Here is a 22,060-nt window from a genome sequence, read left to right as displayed (position 1 = left end):
TTCCCTTACAACACTGCATTTGTTTTAGTCTTGCTCATGCCTGTACAATAAAGTATCTCAAGTTTTATGTAATGCACTCTTTCTACAAAGACAGGATCACAGCACATACTGGCCATTTACCTATAAGACAACAGGGTATTGCAGCTGCTCATGTGGTCTTCTGAAGTAAACCAGATTAGTTATCTTTTATAAACAAAACATGGCACAGAGAAAGATTACTGTCTAAAATGTTGCTAGTCAGTGCCTAAAGCAAAGTAACCACAAAAATATTTTTTGGGGAAAAAAAAAAAAAAAGACTACATGAAATATACAACAGATGAACACATCTTTTAAACCCAGGAAGTGGCACCAATTTATTTGGTTTCCATGAAAACAATGTCAGCAATCTAAATATGATTTGTTGAAACCTTAGCATAGCCAAATGGCTTTTTAGCTGTTCTAGGGGAACACAGACACTACATTTTTTCCAACAGCAATCACTTGGGGGGGGGGGGGGGAAGAGAGAGAAAAAGCATCAAATAAAGATTTAGTCATCACAAGGTTTCAAGAAAGAAACGTACAATTTATCAAACCATCTATGTTTGGCTGCAAGTTCAGTGGAACATACCGAACTGACAAGACTTAAGTATCTGAAAGAATAAATCAGATATTTAAAGAAAATAGGACATATAACTTAGTAACTCTAGATTAGAATTACAGCAATGACCAAACATTTTCTCTTCCTGACCTTACTTGAATTTCTGCGAAAAGAGAAACAAAGATTTCCTATTTTATTTAATTAAAAAACCACGAAAACACAAACAAACAAAAACTACTACCAAAAAAGGCTTTTTTTTTTTTTCTTTAAAAGCCTAGTTTAGAATAAGAACAGGTAACGACAATGTTTTTAGGCTGGCATGTACATGCCTAAATTGACACGCAAACCAAACTATCCATAACATGGGAAAGGCACGTTGAAGGAAGAAAGATGATGGAACAATAACCAGAGCCTTAAAATTCTGCATCTTACAACACCCTAGTAATCCTTATAGCATACACTTCATTATGTATAGGTTTTTTTCTGTTAGAGGCTTAATCCAGATAAAGCCATATCTGAGGATTTTGGCAAAGAATCCAGAGAAAAGAATGTCTACCCTTTATTTTCTTGACACCCCACCCCAAGCTGATTCAAAAGAAGACTGACTGCAAATCAATACTGCTGCTACTGAAGCTTCACCAGATGTCTTCTGAAATTTGAGTAATAAGCACAGAGATAATTAATGGAGAAATGTTTTAGTCAAATCAATGCAGATTTCCTACTGGGAGAGGTATTAGAGAGCACTACAGCCTCCTCCCCCTCCACCCAAACGAGGGATGTCCATAACATTACACAAAAGAGGCAGATGATCCAGATGATACATTTATGCCATGAATGTACCTAGCCCTAATTATATTATTGAGCTCAAATCTGCAATTGTCTTGATTGTTAAACCAGCAGAAGTTGAACCAAGTCTTATGTTGAGACATTGAATTGGTCTGGTTTCTTTTGCTGGCCTTGGAGGTAAATAAAATAATCTTGGTTCCATCAGAGCTTCCGGGTTTCTACAAATGAACTTCTCTCAACAGAATAGGAAAAACTTCTACACATTCATACCTATAACTTGTTTATTCAAAGAACTAAATTTAAAAACCAGATACTTTCCCTATTTTATAGCAGCAATTCAGCAACTTGTTTGGTATCTCCCTAAGGTGAGGGGAAACAATTTGTTTCCCAATTGCCACTCCTATGCTCCAACGTTTGATATAACGTTCTCTGTTTAAGCAGCAATTTTATTAGCAGTGTTTCAGGAGTTTACAATAAGCATATACAATCACTGATTTTTAATAAGGGTGCTAGAGGTATTTAGGAAAAGTGTCGAGGTAAGCAACAGTATATTTACTTACCAAACTGCAAGTCTGGGTCAAAATGTTTGAGAGTGTGCTAACACAAAACACATTTCCTGGAGAGAAGTATATTTCCTTTCTCTAAGTGTTAATTACAGCCAAAGTTATGGTAAAACCAGCATAAACTGGCACTTCGGCCAAAACAAAGCAGTCCTCAATTATGCCCACATGAGCATTATTGCAGCAATGTGCAGACCAGCCAACTGCTCCACGTTAAACTAATCGCTCCTGCCCTAAGAAGGAAGGGCAAACTACTTTAAAATGGCACTGCTGCCAGTGGAAGCATTAATGGACCAGCCTTAAAAGGGCTAAAGCACAGATACCGTATGTCAAGATCAGACATTTCAGGATCTCCTAGCTTCTTTCTCTCCAGCTCAAGTATTTGAATAGTCCTTTAAATCTGATCTGGCCATTTTCTAAGATAAAATGTAAGTATACTGGGATTAATTGCCCCTTCTTTTTAAGACTGGAGAGTTTGAGACACAGGCTACATTTGCTTATACAGTACAAAATAATCCTGTTCTCCACCAACACACGTCACAAATGCGTCACAGCTCATCCTACCTCTGAGAGCACTATCCTATTTCCTCTTTTCAGCACTTCCTGCATGCAGCCCAAGTTGTATTTGACTTTTTTTCAAAGCAATCAGAGCTGCATCACACAGCGTAGAAGTGAAACCTGTCTTGCGTTCAGTCACACAAACTGAGTATCTGTCCTAAAAAAAGAAAAGGTTGAAATCCTGACTCATAGAAGTAATCTTTTAGAAAACCTTTTGGTAGCAGAGCAGAGTTTATATTCAGAACAGCTGGATCACATTGGGTGGAGGGTGCTCAACAGCATGAAGCTACAAAAGCACCAAGGAAGGGAGGAGTCGCACTAAGTTCATTTAATGACTGACATTTTTACCTTGCATAATGGTGTTAACAAAGAAAGGTGAAGGGGTTTAAGAAGGGGTTTAACCCAATAATATCCCTTTAATCTATTATCCCCTATTTACCATGTAATCCAATTAATCCATAATTCTCAAAATGTGGATAACAAATGGAGGAAGACAGAGCACACCAACCTGAGCTCTTGCACCACAACTACCCAGCAGCATCTGCAAGCTGCTGGGTACCCAGGAGCATCGGTTACGGCTGCCATACCCAAACAGTTGCGAGTGAAAAAGGGGAGGTAAGCCAAGCCACACGCAAGTCAGTCTAGAACTAAATACCCCAAAGAGGGCTCCAGTATCAGCTGTTTCTCCTTCTTGCACCAAATTCAATTTTGCACTATCCTTCACAGCGCTTCATTCACTTACACAATTCAGACTCGGATTTTCTCCAATCAGTAGAGCATTTCCACTGTTCCAGATACAACATGCTATCCCAATTAACCAAATGAAGACATGATCAAGCACTAAGCAGAACTTAATCCGCATACTAGTGTACCACAGAGCAAACTGTTCCAGTTTTGAATTACTTTCCTAAGAGGGAAGCAATTCAATTTCATTCTTCTTAGCTAGGTATCGCTCCCCTCTCCTGAAGAAGGGATGTAATTGCCAGATTCTCAACAAAATTTCCTTAAAAATATGAAAATTCACTACAGCTTTTAGGCATGAAACAGCATTCCATTAAAGCCTACAGAACTACGATTTCTTCCATGCGAGGCACTCTGTTAGCATATTTCCAACTAATTCTGAAAAACTGCTTGGAAACCATGATGTGCCATATTCTATGAACAGCTGAGTATTTTAAGGAACTGCAGAGCTTTGAGTTGTATGAAGTGATATTCCGTTTGTACAAGTCAAGAGCGAAACCCAGAAGTCTACTGAGACTCTTTCCCACAATTAAAGACCCTAGGAATACACAGCATCTATCCTGGCATGTCATTTTCCTTAGGATCACCAATGCTTCCAAATAGGAAGCAAACTCAAGTCCACTGCAGCCCCTTTTACAGATCAGAGCCAGGTTAAGAAATGCAATAAATGGCATATGGCACAACACATGCAGAACCAGAGCATCTAACAAAGATGCTTCTGTTTGCCAGAACCTGAACAGAAATTAATCCATGAAAGCAAATTAGGATATGCAGTCCACAAGATCAGGTGCACTTTCTTTCTTCAAAGATATTTTTACTCTCTCCCTCAGTAAGTATTTACAATCCAAACTCCTCTTCCAGCAAGTTTACTTTAGGAAAGACGCCGATACTTTGCAAAAGATTTTCAAATTTCATTGATGAAACAAATCTTCCAAGTCATGGCACACACGCAGACCTAGAAGTCATGAAAACATGCACTGACCAAGATGAAACAGCCACCTCCCAATTACTATTTACACTCTGGGAAGCATCTATATAAACTTCAGACGTTTTGCACACAAAACAGACTGGAACCAGACTGTAAACATTTGCTCTTCTTTCAGTGCGCTGACCCACTGGCTCCATGACTTCATGTGTTTGCAACTCAAACTGCATTTAATCTAACACTGAAGCAGTAGTGAGTCTGCAAATCTGCCATCCATCATTTAGAGCTTTACTTGCTTCCAAGTTGTACAAGACCAGCAAAGGCTCCCAAAACCATGACAAATATTTGGCATGTGGAAACATATCAGCACTAAAACTGGCCATATTGAACTTTAAGATGCTTGAAAAGCCCATTATTGCATACTCTGTAAACTAAATCACAACATTTCAAAAGCAGAACCCTAAACTACCAATGCATGTACTGAAGCATCCCTAGGATTCAGTTTTAAAGTGCATTTGGTTCCTATTTCAGCCTCATGAGAAATCCAGATGACCAAATGCTTTTTAGTTCCTTCCTCTGCCTCAATTAGCAGAATCCATTTCAATTAAGCTCTGGTATTTCTGTTTGCAAACAGTGACATACTAATATATCAGCTCTTGTTACAAGCTATCTGACAAGATTCAGTGATAATTTACTAGGTCTTGTGAAAGATCTACATGTATCATTACATGAATGTTAAGTGTTTTTAAAAATCAGTAAAAGCTGTGTCTAAAGCACTCAAAGTAACAGTAAAGTACACAAGACTCCCTAAACAGCAGCAACATCCAAGAGGCTGCAAACATTTCACCTCGCTTGTAGAATTTCATACTAGAAATTAACTAAAACCAGAAAAACTAGAAATTAATTACTAGAACAACTATATAATTGTTTGATAGTGAAAACAGTTAAAGGTCCCAATACCATCCACATATAAAATTTTAGTAGATCACTCTACACTGAGGTGGTTGGTTTTTTGTGGGGTTTTTTTGTTTGTTTGTGGGGGTTTTTTGTGTTTTTTTTTTATTATTATTATTATTTTTTAACACACACTATTTTGTGTAGATATTTTGAATTACAGATGGTGTCAGTGCACTGTGTTTCCTCGCCTGGAAATTCTGCATCCTTTTTATTTGGTCACCAGTGGGTGATCAAATACGATCATGTGCCCAGTGAGAAGTGCTTCCAGGCAGTCTGCCGAGACTCCCGTCGGTTTGTTTAAAATTATTTCTCCGGCATCATTAAACAAAGGAAAAAGATACAGAAACTCATGTGTGATTACGCATTCCTGTACCTCTCATCCATAAAAAGAATTTGGGGTCTTTTCAGTTCCTTGGTTAAGTCACTGAAAAGGAGCATGATATTCCAGTTATTTTAACTGAGGAGTACTAGGAAAACATTTAAGGCACAAATGACCATGACGGAGAAGTGTGCAGCATGGTACAGTGAATCAAGGGCTGTAGAAGTCAGCTCACTGCCTATTATAGTCCAAAAATTTTCTTCTCTGAAATAGTTGAAGTTGCGGGTTACTGTGATGACAAAGATTTCAGGGTGCTTTCTGTATTTAAAATTCCTCAACTTTTCCAGCTGTATTACCTGATGTTTATTGTTAATGCAGACATGCAAGTGGAGAAGATACTGGAAATAATTTAGGACCTTCTTTAGCTGCTGATGTAGTCTTAAACATTTTCTGTATTCACCATTTAAATTCAACCTGTCAAACTACTTTGGTTGTAGAGTATAACGGTTAGTCTCTAGGATTATTCAGAGATTTTTATTTGGATTAAATACATTTATTGTTTGAGGCTGCCGAGTTAAATAACGTTGTGTTCTATGACCCATTTATCCACCTTTAAGATATAAACAAAGGCTTCGTATTCCAGAGCAATACAAGACACCACTTGGTATCAGCTAGACTCCATCAGCACCGTCAGTGATACAGCTCGCTGTTCTGCAAAAGGGCAGGCTCTGCACCTTCTAAACTTCTCAGTTGATTTGTGGTAAATTTAGATACTTACAGAAAAAAAAAAGTGCGAGTAGACACAATGCTGGTGTGAAGATTATCTTGCTTTCTACGTGAAACACTAGTACAGTTATTCTATTGCTTTACGTAGTATGGTCAGCTGCACTTACATTTTCTCACATTTTCTTAAGGAACTTCCTCAGCTACCACAAGCTAGTTTCCTACCCCTTTGCTAGTTCTGCATGAGACGTATAGCATGAACTCAGAACATATAAATAGCATTTATCATAAAGTGAAGTTTCGGTCAATAAAGACAGCCAAAACAGTCATTCAAATACAATCTGAGTGCAATATGTGCTCAGTGAGAGCAGACTTAACTAGCCTCTAAGGCTGAAGTCTTGTTACAGTAAGCTCAAATTAGGGAACAGCAGCACAAATCAACACTGCCCCTGGCATCGCACGTTAATCCTAAAGGATCCCATATTTACATATGAAAAAGATCACTTCATATTCTTTGCCTCAGGTGCAAAATTAATTTCACCTATATAGATGGAAGATCACAGCTGCATTCATACCACATGTTTTGCCAGCATGGAGATTTGCTGACAGCTATGAATACTGGGACTTTGTAGTGTAGACTGGGCTTATATTTAGTAAGTCATTTCTAAATGGACAGAGAATGGTGTAGCCATTGCTACATTTAAATTCTGTGAAGTAATGTAATGAGACAGTTCTACAGGTACTAACATGTAGTATCTTGCAGGTTAGTAGCCAGCAAGGAAATGGGCTCTGAATGAATGTTTGTACCAAGGTCTCATGTTACGCTGTAAGCTGCAGAAGCAGCAAAAGCTCATCTAACACATTTGTGCCAATTTAAAAGAATCTGCTGAGAACAGGTATACATTCAAGACGTGTGAAAGGCTGAGAAAGTCTCTTCCTCTGAACTCTTTAGAGGTTGCTGGCATGCACAGCGTATTCAGAAGGATGCTTATATTTTACCTTTATTTAATCAAGGCTCAGTTATAGAAATCCAAATTTTTGCAAAAAGTAGGTGACCTTTTATCCTTCTGCAACAAAACATTTAGGAAACTAAGGCACACGATGACCAATATGACATATACATACTCTGTCTTGAACGAACTAAGAACACATTGCTCTGCTCCCCCACTGTATTGTGAAAGTCTGCATTTTAAAAGCAGTGGTTCCCCTAAACAGATATCTGGATGGAGTTTGCATTAAGAATTCCATTCTCAGAGGTTGCACTGAAACCACACAGAAGAGATACACTTGTACGATCTAAGTGTAGCGCACAGGCCTCCAAAAAGTTGCTGGCATTCTTGGTTGGAAGACAACTCGGCACGCTTCTGCCTGCCACGTGTGCTGCAATAACGTGTCCACATCAAGACAGCTCCCATTGAAAGCCCTCTCAATCCAGAGCCACATCTGTGCTTAAAAATAATAGTAACATTCAGAAAAAACTATGGCAAAGATGTTCTTTAGTAAAACCAGACCATCCTGCACTACAGCATCAATTGGTAATACAAGATCACTGCTCTCCAAACACTTCAATATTTTACTGCTAACAAGAAAAGTCAGCAGGCAGGAAAGGAAGAATGGTGGAAAGGGAAGAAGGCAGTCCCAGAAACAGCCTTTCAAAGCACAGTAACTCGCAGAGGCTGAAACAGAAGTCCTAATCCCATTTTGGAAAATGATTAAAAAAATGGCACTTTGTGTTAAATTAGTATAAAAGTTCACCGGAAGATTGTTTAGCTCAATTAAAATATTACGGTCAAGCCCCATTACCAAAGCACTAGTATACACATTGAAGGGTTTCAAGGCCACAAACCAAGAATAAGGAAACTCAAGCCTCCTTATGGTTTGACTCTAGTGGTAATCCCTATATGGAGCCTCATCAATACAAACTCAAAGCCAGCATTATCTTGTCACTGGGGCAGGAAAACCAGCAAATCCTCAAGAACCTTGAGTCTTTTCTGAGGATTTGAATGACTCATTTTTAAGTACAAATATGTAAAGCACTTTTCTCTCCATAGTTATGGCAACAAGCTTTGATAAAGCCTTTTCACATAAAGACCAAAAGATGGCAAGCAGCTCTAACCTTTCCAAGGGCTTTAAGGAGTACTCACTGTACACATGTACAGTGTACACTGTACATGTGCTCACTGTACACATGCCATCCTGTCATTTCATGCTTGGCAGACCTATTGATTGGGGAAAGAGGGGAAAATAGTTCATATTTCAACACAGACAAAGCAGCAGCTTTTTGGTTTTCCCCACAAAAATTTAAGCAATATTCAATGTAATTACAACATTGTATTTGAATAAAGTAACTCTGAATTACATGATTAGGTGCCCAAATAGTCAATGCATATGTTTACAGAAACACTGGGTGATTGGATCTCATATCTGTACTGAAGAAGATTCTTCTATTAGTTTGAGAAACTTTCTACCGACAGCTTATGCACTCAAGCATGTCCCGATAGAATCACCACCTACACACTTCAAGCAGAAACAGAGCAGGACAACTGAACACTCAATCCCAGAACCAAGAGGAGATGGGGGAAAGGGAGGGGGGAAAAGACACCTTTATCCCCCAACTAAGGGGCATGGGGAGGTTGCAGAGGATGAATACTGAAAGGAATATCAACACATTACAGAGGGCACAAGCTGTTGAAAGGCTTCTGAAATTCAGCATCACAAATATGGTATAGATGCTTTTAATGAATGACAGATAAGATACTCTTTTTCCAGGTTCTATGCTTGTGACTTCAGAGAGACGCTGAAGTACTGACCTCACAACTGTTTCATAAGATGGGCATCCACACTTGAGAAAGAGGAAGACTTCAACATCTGGCAGCCTAGTCTGGCTTCAAACACAACTGATCTCTGCAGGATCACTACTCTAGAATCAAGAACATTTCAAGGACATGTTGCCTATGCACCTGAAAGAATGGTGCTAATACTTTTAGAAAGTTTTGCAAATACTTTGCAGTGGCCATCTGAGGACTGATTATTTGCAGTAGAACTAATTTAATGTTCTCGTGTGTATGACAGTCCCACCAATATTCAGATACAGAACCCAGAAAAGCCCAACCAGAATAAGATAAAATACAATATTCCAGTAAATTGAACAACACTCTCCAAAAATACTACCCTGCAATAGAAAAATGCTACAGAGAAGCTGCAGCAAAACTAGCAGTAGAACTTCAAGCTGAACACGCCTTTTCCTGTCTTCTATAATCTGATCTAGCACTTGCAGACATATCACAGAAGTAAACAGGATCCAGAGGTAAATGCATATCCTACCGTCCTTACTGCATCTTCTACGTCTGCAGATCTATGCAAATGCAGACAGAATAAAGTGTCATCACTGCCCCTGCACGTTGCAGGTTCATGGCATAAAAGAAACCAAACAACATTCAGTGTAATTTTCAAGGAGGGCAAAATAGCTATCTGAAGATCAACAACTGCTGGTAGCAAACATCCAAACCCGCCCAAAAGTTATCTTTAATAAGAAAAAGCCTTTAACACATTCAAAGCTTATCATGTATCTGAGCAACTCGGCTCTCATCCCACTTTTCCGTTCTCAGAGAATTAGAAGACTCCTGGAGACTACTTCAAAACGCTTGTCTGTTAACGACTCTTGCAGCAAATTCAAGAAATGCAAGTTCACAGCAAACGCACTGAACTGAGAGGCAGCATACAACGGTACTCTTACACAGAAGTGCTTTCCTCAGTGTTACTAGATACGCGGCACCAGTACTAGACACTCCTCAGCTGCCAGTGCCTCAAAGCAAATCTCAATGAGAACAGCAAACCTTTACAACCACATAATTGAATAGCTCACGAGTATAAATAGAAAAGCTAGGAAATGTCTAGTTAAATCGGTTTGCATGTTGTAGAATTAAGATAAGGGGTGTGTTTATCCAAGTCATTTCAGGAGATTTTTACCGGAAATCAACTTGCAATGAGAAATCTGAAATGTTAATTAGATGTCAGAGAGCATTAGGCTGATACAGACTAACTCCGTAACTAATCCATGTTAGCCCTCTGACTAGAGGCCGTAGGAGAAATAAACTCGGTAGATGAAGGAGAGAAAGCTTGAGGATGACCAGAATCCTGTGAGTTACAAGAACTGACTAAGCTACAGAGCCAAAATAGTCTTTAGCTAACCATGTTAGTGGAACTATCACCTGAGTGACTTTGGTTTGTAATAAAATTTGAGGGATTATAATATTAACCAACTGAGAAGTATTGAAGTGGCATATATTGTACTGAGCTGTAATTAGCTCTTTCCAGTTTTAAAGCACCACACAAGCGTGAACTAATGAATTTTCATAAATACTGTTGTCAGTGGCCAGAAGGCCCCTATTTTTATACCAAGGAAAATAAATCATATTGAGTATCCCCATGACCACGTAAGTTAACAAAATGAGGAAGGACACTCCAGTGAACTAGGCATGGAAATGCTGATTTCTCATTCCATTAAAATACAAGCAAGTTCTGGTTTTCCCCTTCTCATGCTGCTATAAAAAGACCACATTGTTTCTTCAGGGTCCTAGCATCATCTCTGGCATTGTAAGTGAAAGATGATAGAGAAAAACAAAAAAAGCAAGAACAGTTCAATGATCTCTCACAAATGTACATACATCTTTTAAGTTTTAACCATATACATGCAGAAACTTTAATCATAAACCCCCTTTCTCTGTATTTCCTATCTGTCCAAGCTACAAATGGCTTCTAGAACTACACTCTTGCTTCCTTTCCTCCAGAATTTCTATGTAAATTTTGACATTTTTCACTCCTTATCCATCACTGCTCTGTTCTTCATTCACTCACTTCTACCTTTGCCCCAAAGTGTCCTATTCCCATGATAAACAATACTTTCCCAGCATTCCTGCCTGTACTCTCTTAATATGAACCATGTTTTTCAGTGCAGTGTCAAACTCAGTCCAGTGAAAAAAGTTAAACTCACTCAACAGTCTGAAAAGAAGTTAGAGTACATACAGTCAAATAATACTCTTCTTCCATGCTCAGTCCCAGAATTTTACACATTTTTTAATGCCACTTTTCCTTCTCTCCTACTCATCTAATGATTGCTGGCATCTCTCCTTTCATTACATTTTTTGCCACAAGCAGTTGAACTGAAAGTAGAGCAGTATTTTTCTCTTATTCCCCATTCTACAATGCTAACAATTTTCAGTCTTGAATCCTTACTTCAAGAGTCAGTACTCAACACAACTGAACTGCCTGCGTGTCTTCCAGCTCCCCCCTGCTCTGCCTCCCGACTCGGGGATGCCTGTCAGTCCCTCCTTAACCATTTGTGTCTTCCTTCCATATTACGGCACATATCTAAACTCTCTGAACACTCTGCTACAAAGCCCAGCAAAAATATATACTGCTTTCAGGAGTTTTCCACCATTCTGCCGCCCACATGGAGCTCTGTCATAACTTAAGCTAGAAGCTTTCCGGGGTAAAACCGAGACCTCACGCTTGGCCAGCACTGATCACACTGCTTGCACTCAATACAATGACATCATTCAGCTTCTTTTTTTTTTTTTCATGTTTATAACTTGGCATAAATATCTTGGGCTGAGATTTTGAAAGGATTTAGGAAATAAAGCAATGTAAGTATAAAAAAAGCAGTTACCTTACTTTCAAAAATTAGTATTAGGACAGTACTCAACTATTACAAGCACTTAAAAAATATCCTTGAGTTCTGCCTAAAACACAACCTGGTCAATATATATTTTTGCAGAGAAGATTGTACAGATTTAGGGATTTCCAAAAGAAAGCAATAGGTTTTTTTTCCCTGTCGGATTCAGAAGAACACATTCTTCAAATCCTACTCAAAGTGAAACTCTGCACATGCTTCAGTTACGGAAAGAACCTACTTCTCAGAGAGTCTAGACAACAGAATAGTAATAGCTCCCTTTCCCTTTGCTACTTAGCCTGAAGTCACTAAACATGCCTAACCAAAGACAAAACAATTTTATTTAACGAATTTTAAAACAGATCACTCCAGCACAGCAATGATGTCACTAGAAGTCACATCTGCACCAGAAGAGGATCTTGACTACAGTAGAGCAATTACGCTTTTATGATCACTTTGAAGGCAAAATGCAAGAAGCAACAGGTCTCATTAGAAACTTACTTATATAGCTCAGAACTAGGCTGGGCAGGTGATAGGCTACTCCAGCACCTGCCCATTCTGCAATCTCTAGAAGACATTCCATGATCAGGGCAATACATATTTATAGAGTATTTACACAACCTATTTAAGTCAGAGAATGATTACACAACCATTCATAATAGCTCAACAGGAGACATCATCAGCTATTGTTCAGATTCACACTAACACAAAGGTTATTTTTAAGACATAAAAAACAAAGCCACTTAGGTTTAAGAGACCTACAAGAACAGATTTTATCTATTTTAAGGTTCTCAACCCCCCACCCCTACAGAACCCTATGCCACTGACGTTAACTACACAAGTCTATGAACCAATAAACAGCAAATTTAACTTAAATTCTTAATTTACTTTTGCAGCATTTGCATGGAAATGGAGCGAATGGATTTTAGCTGTCACAGATAGTTAAAGCTCCAGCTCAAGAATGCTTCTTTTTCCTTTCCAACACCACTATTGAATTGTATACTCCATCTCAACCCCACTATAAAATTGTATACTTCATCTTCAGCTGAGAACTTCAATATAACAAAAATCTCATTACATGAGTATCAACATAGACATTTAAAATTAAACAGGAAGTATACAGAGGGAATGTTTGCTAGATGCTTAAACTGGAATAGAGAAGGGAGTGGTTTTTAAATTCTTCTCATTAACCCATGCATATCTTTTCTTAAAAATCACATTAGTATTAAGATTTCCTTTATTGCAAACCATTTTCTTTTAAGTTGATGCACTAGTTAACAAAGGGTAAAAGTAATCATATGGTAAAAACACTACACAGGTACTAGCTTTTTTACAAAACATAAAAGCCCTCTATATCTCAGCTTTCTCACATATGAAATGAGGACAATTATATCAGAAGCTCTTTATTGTTCTTGTTTTTAAAAAAAGGGGGGGGAAAGGAGCTAAATTGCATCTGTTTGCAATACCACAGTGTAACAGTCTATCATTCAAGAATGCTTAAGATTCATAAGGAGGCCGCTTGATCAGCATTTTACAGAAAAGCAACACAGGAACAAGAATCACACACACTCAATTAAGAACATTGAAACACAAATCTTACCAGCTGGAATTCTCTGCGCCTGTCGTACGCGTGCTGGATACCACTATCCGCCCATAGAGCTCTTATGGCTGGAAGGTACTGTAAAAAAACTGCCGTCTCCACCATGCCTTGCACCACCATGACTGACCGAGTATCAAAAGCCATCATCGTATCTCCATTACTCTGGTTAGCAGGATCTCCCCAAGGGATATGAAGTTTCTCTCTGGCATCTACGAGGACTCTCACACCTTTAACATGAAAGAGCATCGCAATTAGAGTTTCTCAGCATCTACTATTTCACTAGCCTACAAATCTGCAAAGATTCAAACAATGCACTTACTCTGTACAGCCAAAGCTCAATAGGACTATCCACCCAGTAGGAAATCAGAAAGCTTCTGAAAAATCAACTCAAAGCACTACATTTTCGGGTAACATCAAAACTCAGATATTTGCTACCAGAAAAACATGGACACGATCAACAGTATAATATCCATAGCACATGTTTAACTCTTGAAAAAGTGCTATTTTTAATTACTACATCCCCAGTCTGTGCTACCAAGCACCAACTCTTTTACAGATATTTATACTTCCCTCTGATTGCCAGAGCCATTCTACAGTCATTAAACTTACCTGGCACGAATACAAGACAAATGAAGTATGTTTAAAAGCTCACATCAGAATATGTTAAACCATCTGACAGCTTATTTTAAGGTTCCCTAGTCTTTGCATTCTTATTAACTTGGTATCTAGTTATACCTAATTGTAGAGATTTATCACTGCCTTTAACGTTTTCAGAGATATAAAGACAAAATTTACTAAAATCACAGCACTTTTTAGAAAGTATGTTTTAACTGCTTAAGTGCAGAAGGAGTTGTATCACCTACAGACTTCCCCGCACTTTTTGTTGTTGTTTTGGTAAATATTCTCTAGGAGAAACACAGTATTTTTAAACTTCTGTTATACAGGACTTTAAAAAGAAAACATTGTGATCATACTAATAAGGGAAATGCAGGGCAATGAATTCTAGTACTAAATTTACTGATGAAAAAATAAAAAGAAAAAAATCCAGTAAGAATAAGCAACTGTAAAGGCATGGGGAGACGTATCAGGAAATCAAGATGTAGTAACAAATGACGGTAAATTACATACTTGTTCAATGCCAAAGTATTTTTTTCAAGCTTCATTCTCTTTTCATAGTTTTTCTATCTGTCAAAAGCAATGACTGCAGGAAAGCAGCCTCTAAAAGAGATCTGCAGTTCCTACGTGTATACCTTCACAGAGTAGGAAGTGCCTTACTTTATTAATAAACTATAACCTGGTCAATATCCATACTCGTGATTTTTACTGCCTTGCTATTTATAGTTTTTCCAGGCTTGATTCGTAAACAGTTTTGTAAAACAATTCTCTTAAGAATCACTGGACCTCAGCCCCCTTCAAGAGCAGGACTGAGGTCTGACAAAGCTTTACTGTTTTGAGAAACTTAGGTAAGACTTTGTCCAACTATTACAGAGTCCACATCAAGGATCTGATGAGCGATTTCGATAAGAGAGAGAAAATAAGTAAGGATGACCACTTAAGTAAGGATGACAGCAGTGAAAACAAGAGCCCGCTCCCAACCCATGTGTGGAGGTTTTGGCAACGCATCTATGAAAAGTGGCTCTGCGTGCGGGTTTCTGTTAATTGATGTGTCAGCCCAGTTTCCAACACGATGGCAAGGTTTCTTCCACTGAAGCGAAATGCAGAGCGCGCTTCCTCCTCTGCCACAGGACACGTCTCATCCTCACGCACTTTCAGGTGCATCTTCCCCCCATCCATGACGGCGCATTACTGCGATCGCACTACCAGGAAATGGCAAGGCTCGAGACCTTACGGACTTAAACCGCTGCTCCCAGGGCGAGAGCTGAAGCCGCCCTCCGCAGCACGGCGGGCCGCACCCGGGCCAGCGCCCGCCGCGGGGGATGCCCCGTCACGGCGGGGGTGACATCCCGCGGGCCCGGAGGGAGGCTGCTCCCCGGCCGCTGACGCCGGCAGCGCGGGGCCGCTCGTCCTCGGCGGAAGGAAGGGTGAGGCGCCCGAAATGAAAGCGCTGACCGTGCGGGAGGAGAACCCGAGCCCGCGGGTCTCACCGGCCCGAGGGACCCCCCGCGCCCGCCCCGAGGGCGCCGCCCGCCCTCCCTCCCCCCCCCCCCCCGCCCCGGGCGGGCCGTGCCCCCGCAGGCCGCCAGCCCGGTGCCTGGCGGGGCGGGCCGGCCCCGCCGCCGCCGCCTCACCCACCCTTGATCACGTTGCTGTAGATGGTGGCGCGGAACTCCTCGCGGGCCGTCCGGTCCCAGTCCTGCCCGTGGATGATCCGCATCTGCTTGAGGAAGGTGGACTTGCCGCTCTCGCCCGCGCCCAGCAGCAGGATCTTGACGAGACGCTTCACGTACGTCTTCTCGCGGTTGAGGCACTTGTCGATCTCCTTGGACTTGCGCTGCTGCTCGGCCTCGCCGCTGGTGAGCAGGCAGCCGGGGAAGCAGCCCGACAGCACGGAGCGCGACGGCAGGAAGTCCGCCATCTTAGCGAGCACTGCCAGCGAGGGGAGCGGCCGCCCGGCCCGGCCCGCAACAGCCCGCTCTCTGCCCGCGCATGCGCGCCCGCCGCCCCGCCTCGCCCCGCCCTGCCATGTGATGCCCTCCCTCCCGCCTCACACACACGCTCACGTGACCGCGGGGCGCCGCCGGCAGCCGCGGCCCGCGTCACGTGACGCGCCCAGGCCCCCGCCGCAGTCTGCCCGGGGGTGTGTGTCACGTGACAGCGGCTCGCGCCCGCCCTTGGCGGGAGCCCCGCCCACGAGCGGCGCCTCACAGGAAATGGCGGGAGAGGGTGGCTGCGGCTGCTCCCGCCTCCGGTGCCGGCGGGGCCGCGTTCGCAGCCGTAACCGAAGCGAAGTGTGCGCTCACGTGAGAGAAAATGAGGTTCAGGCTCAGCCGGTCCCGGCGGCGGCACCTCTGCCACGGCCCCGCAGCCGCTGCAGGGAACCTGACAGGCGAGCGGCCGGGGGAGGTCAGCCCTCGGTCAGGGGGGCAGGATGAAGCTTGCCAGCTAAGCAGTTTTTGTTCTCGGTACAAAAAGAAAATAGTGTCGTTAAAACGCTTTGAACAATTTGGCACATACTTCCTCTTTGCTCCTCTGAGAAGAGCTTTCCAGTACTGCTGGGATACGGCACCAGGCTGAACAAACACCGGTTCTGGGCCTCACGCAGGGGCTGTATGCAGGCAAAGCGATAAAAATGGAGTGGAACCTTTCATCCGCTACTAAGTAAAGAAACAAAGGCAGTATTTTCAAGTGCTTAATAGTAACATTTTCCTAAAAGTTGGCAACCCTTCATATGAGGGGTGGAGCAAATAATAAGCAAGGACTGAATATCCCACTCTTCGTGTGACCCACAATTGTTCCATTCGTCATTTGTGCAAAAAATTAACTTACCGTCAATTACACCAGCGTAGCACAAGGTGATACAATTGCCGCCTACACAGAAATACACTGACTGAATATGCAGTCCATAAGATGAAAGGAAAAAAGATACAGTAACCTTTGTATTACTTTGGTTATTGATGCAATTTTTGAAAACTACTCAGAGAAGTCTTAATGTACAACGTGTCTGTCAGCTCAGCGAGTCTGTGGTCTCACATACCTGCTCACTGACACACTGGTTATGTTCTGTAGGCATAAGGACAGAGATAAAACACATATGACTGAAAAGCAAGCACATGTGCATGTGTGGTGTAGTTCAGTTGCAAGCACGTATGTCCATGTCATGCTTTCCTGACATGGCTATTTATAGTGCGGAAATCACATACGTGCAATTACATATGCAAAGATGACATTAAACATTGGTCTCTCCTAACATCTCCTTAATATCTGCTGACTTTTTCTCTCAATGTTTTTCTGCTTTTTTCCTAACAATAATCTTAAATTAGAAAAAGGAAGAAGTGACCAAGGAAACTGTGAGATGAGTTTAGCACAAGGAAATGTCACTTTGCCTCAACTGGAAGGACCTCCTTCAAAATCTGCGATGAGTATCAGTGTTCACACCTTAGACAGAGGATGGCCCCACATGGAGATAAATTCCACATGAATTATTCCATATGGCCTTACCAAAGAAAAAAAAAGCATTTCTCAGAGGAGCAGGATGTGGTATGAAATTAATATAGTCATCCAACAAGCACATCCTGGTGGTCTTGGTACAGATGTGGAAGCCAGTCATTCCTGAGCTCTAGTCCAAGTTTTAAAACTAAGTCATCTCTGCTGGCTTGACACAGCTCTCATCTCACCTTCAGAAATGCAGAGGACTCCTGAGTTTCTATAATTCCTCTTGGACTTAAGTAGTTTTCAGCAAATGAAAATCCTACCAATGTTTCTCCTTTTGTGCTTCTTGTCTGCAAAGTGAAACTGGTAACAGCACTTGCACTTTCCTTCAAAAAGTTTAATGTCCTTGCTAAGGAAAAATGAATATTTATTGCCTCTTAGTGAAGGAGAGAGTTAAAAACAAGGAAGCCAAGAACAAAACATAGAAACAATACTGGTTGCCTACTTTTTGAGAAGCTAATTAACACCTACCAGTGAAGTATAACCAAAAAAAAAAAAAAGCTAGAAGCAGATTAAGAAAATCATAGTCATGCAAGCAGAGAAGATAACCAACAGCCAAGCTTGCGCAAGGGTGGCATAATGAGTCCTTGCCTTCCAGGCCAGCAGCAAGATGCACCTAAAACCTGGGCTGCAACAATAAAGGATGAATGAATGAAGAGTTAAAGCTGTTTTCACCAGAAGCCAGAACTGCTTCAAGACAGACAGGCATCTCCTAGGGCTACCTGGGCTTCCTTTCAAGGCGGTTTCCATCTCTCTCTGGTCCTCCCTGGTAGTCTCAGTTTTGCCCTTTTCCTTCCTCTTTTCCCCCCTTTCACTTCGCTTTCCCCCGTGAACTCGCCTACTCGGTGACTTTGCTAAAGCCTCCCTTTGCTTTGGCCTCTCCCTCCATGTAACCATCACACTCCAGTCGCCTGCTTCCTGCTGTCCCTCTTGGCGCAGGTCCCTGCCACTCCTGCCTGCTGCCACCCTGATCTCTCAAATTTGTCACCTCATTCTCTAGTACTGTCATTCCACATATCCAGCTGCCCAAGTCACCTAAGTCTTGGGTAGTCCCTGGCCTCCTTCCTCCTCTCCCCTTCACGTTCCCCTTGGCTGGGGAGCCCTCCAAAACCTCCTAGGTAGGCCATTCCCAACCTTCTGGCACAGGAGCATAGCTCTTCAGCATGCTGCAGAGCGGGAAGGGCTATTCCTGCACTGAGGATGATGGTGTTCCCTGGAGAGGACACTGAAGTAGGCTCAGCGTCATCCAGCTCAGCAGGGGAAGCCAAATAACTCAGTCCTGGGTCAGGTGTTAACCCAGCTGCATCCTCTGACCCCAGCAGCCAGGCTTCATCTCTAAGGCAGGGTGCGTAAGGTCTTTCTCTGTTTTGCTTTTTTCCTTCCTCTTTGCCACTTCTTTCCTTAGCTTTCCTGTCCCTGGAAAGTCCAGGATTGACGGGAAGCAAATGCTGCCCATTCGTGCTCACAGCTCTTCCCATGTGGCTGCTAAGGAAGCTTCTCATTTTGAGTGCTGTGCCCTACCAGACAGGACAATGGACTCTGGAGATACTGCTTTAACTGTTGCCTTGCTGGGAGACCTGAGATTAAGTCATGTCTCTCTCTATGCCACAGTTTGCACTATTTTTTTTTTTTTTGGTAAACTGCTTTGAAATCTTCCTGGAAGGAACCGCGTACTGAAATTCAGCCTCCGCTTGCCACGCTCGCAGTACCATTCTCGTTGCTTCACTTACGTTACCCCTTCCTTCCCCTCAGGGCCATCCCCAGTTTCCTTAGATAGAAAGGTAGTTTACTCACCACATGCCTTTTGTGTTGCATGATTCAACTTCTGATGTGTGAAGAAGGGGCAACCACGTAGGAAATGTGATCTTTATAAAAAGGGGGGATTCCCTCTGCAGTGCTTTCCACAAGAGAAACTGTCGAGAATTGTGAGCGGGTCTGTTGAGAATGATCACAGCTTATGGGGACTTCACAAGAACAGAGGGACAAAATTCAACTGTCACCAGACCTTTCCCTGGCCGGGACACACTCCATGGCCTCGGGTGCAGGCTGAGAGGGATCTGTGGGCTCTGGAGAGTATGCGGGCTGGCACCATTGACATGTGATGCATTGACCACAACTGTATTTTCACTATAGCATCACGTACCTCCTGCGTGGGGTACAAACATCCATGTAAACTTGCAGTTACATCAATAGCGCTGCATTTACTGTAGAAAGCAGGTACTGGGAGGTGAAGCGGACTCCCCAGGAAATGTCTTTTGTCATTATTTGGGGTGCAAAAAGGCCAGGACTAACTTGTGGAGCCAGAAAGCAGCAGTGAGTCTGCATAGCTGCTGCTGGTGCTCTCTACCGCTCTCCCCCACCGTTCGAGTCCCTTGCTTTCTTGACGGACAAAGTCACACATAAAACAGCCAGACTGTGTCAGGGACTGTAGAACTGTTTGCTCTCCACAAGTGCAGGTTTCGTGATTAGAGGCCCAGGAGTGTCTGCCCTTTACAAGCTTGTATAATCTGATTTAAATGCCTTGTGCTTCACATGGCAAATCTGCTGTAGCGCATTAACTGCTGGGGTAGTTCACCTGGGCAGCAGGTGAAATGCGGTTCATCTCCGATCTTGTGTTTGCTGGTTTCATTTACAAATGTTATCATAGTTGAATTTACGTTGGACATCTTCTACAGCAAAGACATGAAGTAGCTTTATAATGGAGAGAAATACCCATAGGCTTTATTTTAGCTTGTCAGAGAAGACTAGAAACAGAAAAAAAATCCACATCTGATCTATGAGGGGTGTCTGGGGTGGATCAGCAGGATTTAAAATTACTGGGAGCTTTGGAGCTCAGCGAGGTTGAAGAATTCACACCTCAGCTTGAGCTCTTCAGAGCTATTTCTCCTGTATCTCCTGCAAGGAAATTTTGTTCTTAATGAATTCATTTGTAGACCCAGTTTTCAAATGTTTCTAATTAATAAGACACCAATATCCCTCTGTGGAACTGTTGAAGTCAGTATTTTGGGGTGAAATGACCATTTTCGCTCCTCTAAGTTTGGGGGACACATGCAGTTGGTGGGGATTGATCCTTTACTTAGCCCAGTGTTTGCACCTCACCTAGAGTACTTCTGAGTCCTTCCATCACCCAGGAGGGGGAAGGAAAATAGCCGTTCAGAGGAACCATTTGAGTTTGTAACAAGTTTTCCCAGTTTACCTACCAAACCAAGAAATGGAGCTACACCTTTTTGTGTGCTATTTACCCTGATATTATGTCCAAAAGAGTTACTTGCATGTATAGACATCCCATTCTCCTGCCAGTATCTGTGTCTCTCAAACAGAGATGGAATCACTTTTGTTAGCTAGCATCATCAAAATGCCTGCATGTCTTCACTGTCTTTTCCCTTGCTTCCTCTGACTCCACTCTGAATTCCCTCTCTCCTGCTGTTTGCCTCCAGAACCATCCGTGCTACTGGAGTTTCTGTCACCTTGGCAGTTTCAGAGGGCCACCGGGATCTGAGCTGTATTTTGAAGAACCAAACAGCACCTCAACACTTGAATGATGAGAGACTGTAAACGTGCGAAGAACTCTTCTCCCACTTTTGGCCACCAGCTGATGCCTTGAAGCATGAGGTATGATAACTTTGATACTAGCATGTGGAATGACAGAGGTTACACATAATTGTTAAGTCACCTAGCAGCACGGAGCAGAGAAGGGTGGAAAGACCTTCTGGCAAGTAAGGAGTGTCTGTTATCCGGTGGCTGCTGTGACTCATGGGGGGATTTCACATGGGAATGACTCTGAGCAGACACAGGAGAAAGGCCTTCCAAAGCACTGGTGTGCACAGATACTATGAAAGAGCAGAGATAAAGATAAAACACTTCCATGAGGGCAGCAGAGCAACTGGGAAAGCAGCCTGTGCCTTCAGGGTATTACTATGAATGGAAAAAGCACTCTGCTCTGAGCTCAGAGCCAACATGCTTTCCTTAAGCATGCGAACCACAGATCGTAACGTCAGAACAGTCACAAACACTGTGACAGGGAAAGCACTGCCCTGAGAAACAGCTATGCACGTGTGTGGGAAGCACGGGTGCTCCCTGTGTGACTTGGAAACATGGATGTGTAGTGTGCGATGTGCACACGGGTGGGGGGGGTATAAATGTGCCTGTATGACCTGTGCCCACGTGTCCGTGGGATGCATGGGAGCATGCCGGCAGCATTGGATGGGATCTGCTGCTCGTGGAGAGCGTGGTCCAAGTACCTGCCCAGTACAAGTACACATAGCACTCTGTGCACACTGAGGTGCAAGCACACACTCCCATGGGTGCTTTTTCTCTGTGTGGTGTGCAGGGAGGTAGACACACAGCACGCGTAGGTACATGATGTGCAAAAGGCAACGTGCCCCCATGGCTGGCAGGAATTCCTGGTAATGCCTCATACGAGCCGAGGCACAATTAGATTCTGCGTGAGTGAGGACCCAGCCCTCTCCTCGTGCCCGGCTGTGCTGGCTGGCCGAGCCCTGGGCAGCAGGAGGAAATTCCACTGTTTTCTGA

The 22,060-nt window shown here is 42.6% G+C and overlaps 1 protein-coding gene across 1 annotated transcript in view; it reads right to left on the bottom strand.

Moving 5' to 3' along the window:
• Positions 1 to 16,013, bottom strand: part of GNA13 (G protein subunit alpha 13) — a 30,241-nt gene extending 14,228 nt beyond the window's left edge. The window contains exons 1-2 of the mRNA XM_075518505.1: positions 15,671 to 16,013; positions 13,418 to 13,644 (exon numbers count right to left, since the gene is read on the bottom strand). Of these exons, the coding sequence (XP_075374620.1) occupies positions 13,418 to 13,644; positions 15,671 to 15,953 (510 nt within the window). The 5' untranslated portion in view covers positions 15,954 to 16,013. The remainder of the gene's footprint in view (positions 1 to 13,417; positions 13,645 to 15,670) is intronic.
• Positions 16,014 to 22,060: the final 6,047 nt, after the last annotated feature.

This window comes from Mycteria americana, chromosome 16 (assembly GCF_035582795.1).
Source record: "Mycteria americana isolate JAX WOST 10 ecotype Jacksonville Zoo and Gardens chromosome 16, USCA_MyAme_1.0, whole genome shotgun sequence".
Taxonomy (NCBI): Eukaryota; Metazoa; Chordata; class Aves; order Ciconiiformes; family Ciconiidae; genus Mycteria; species Mycteria americana.
Note: the sequence above shows the minus strand (reverse complement) of the source record. Positions and strands in the feature narration are given on the sequence as shown.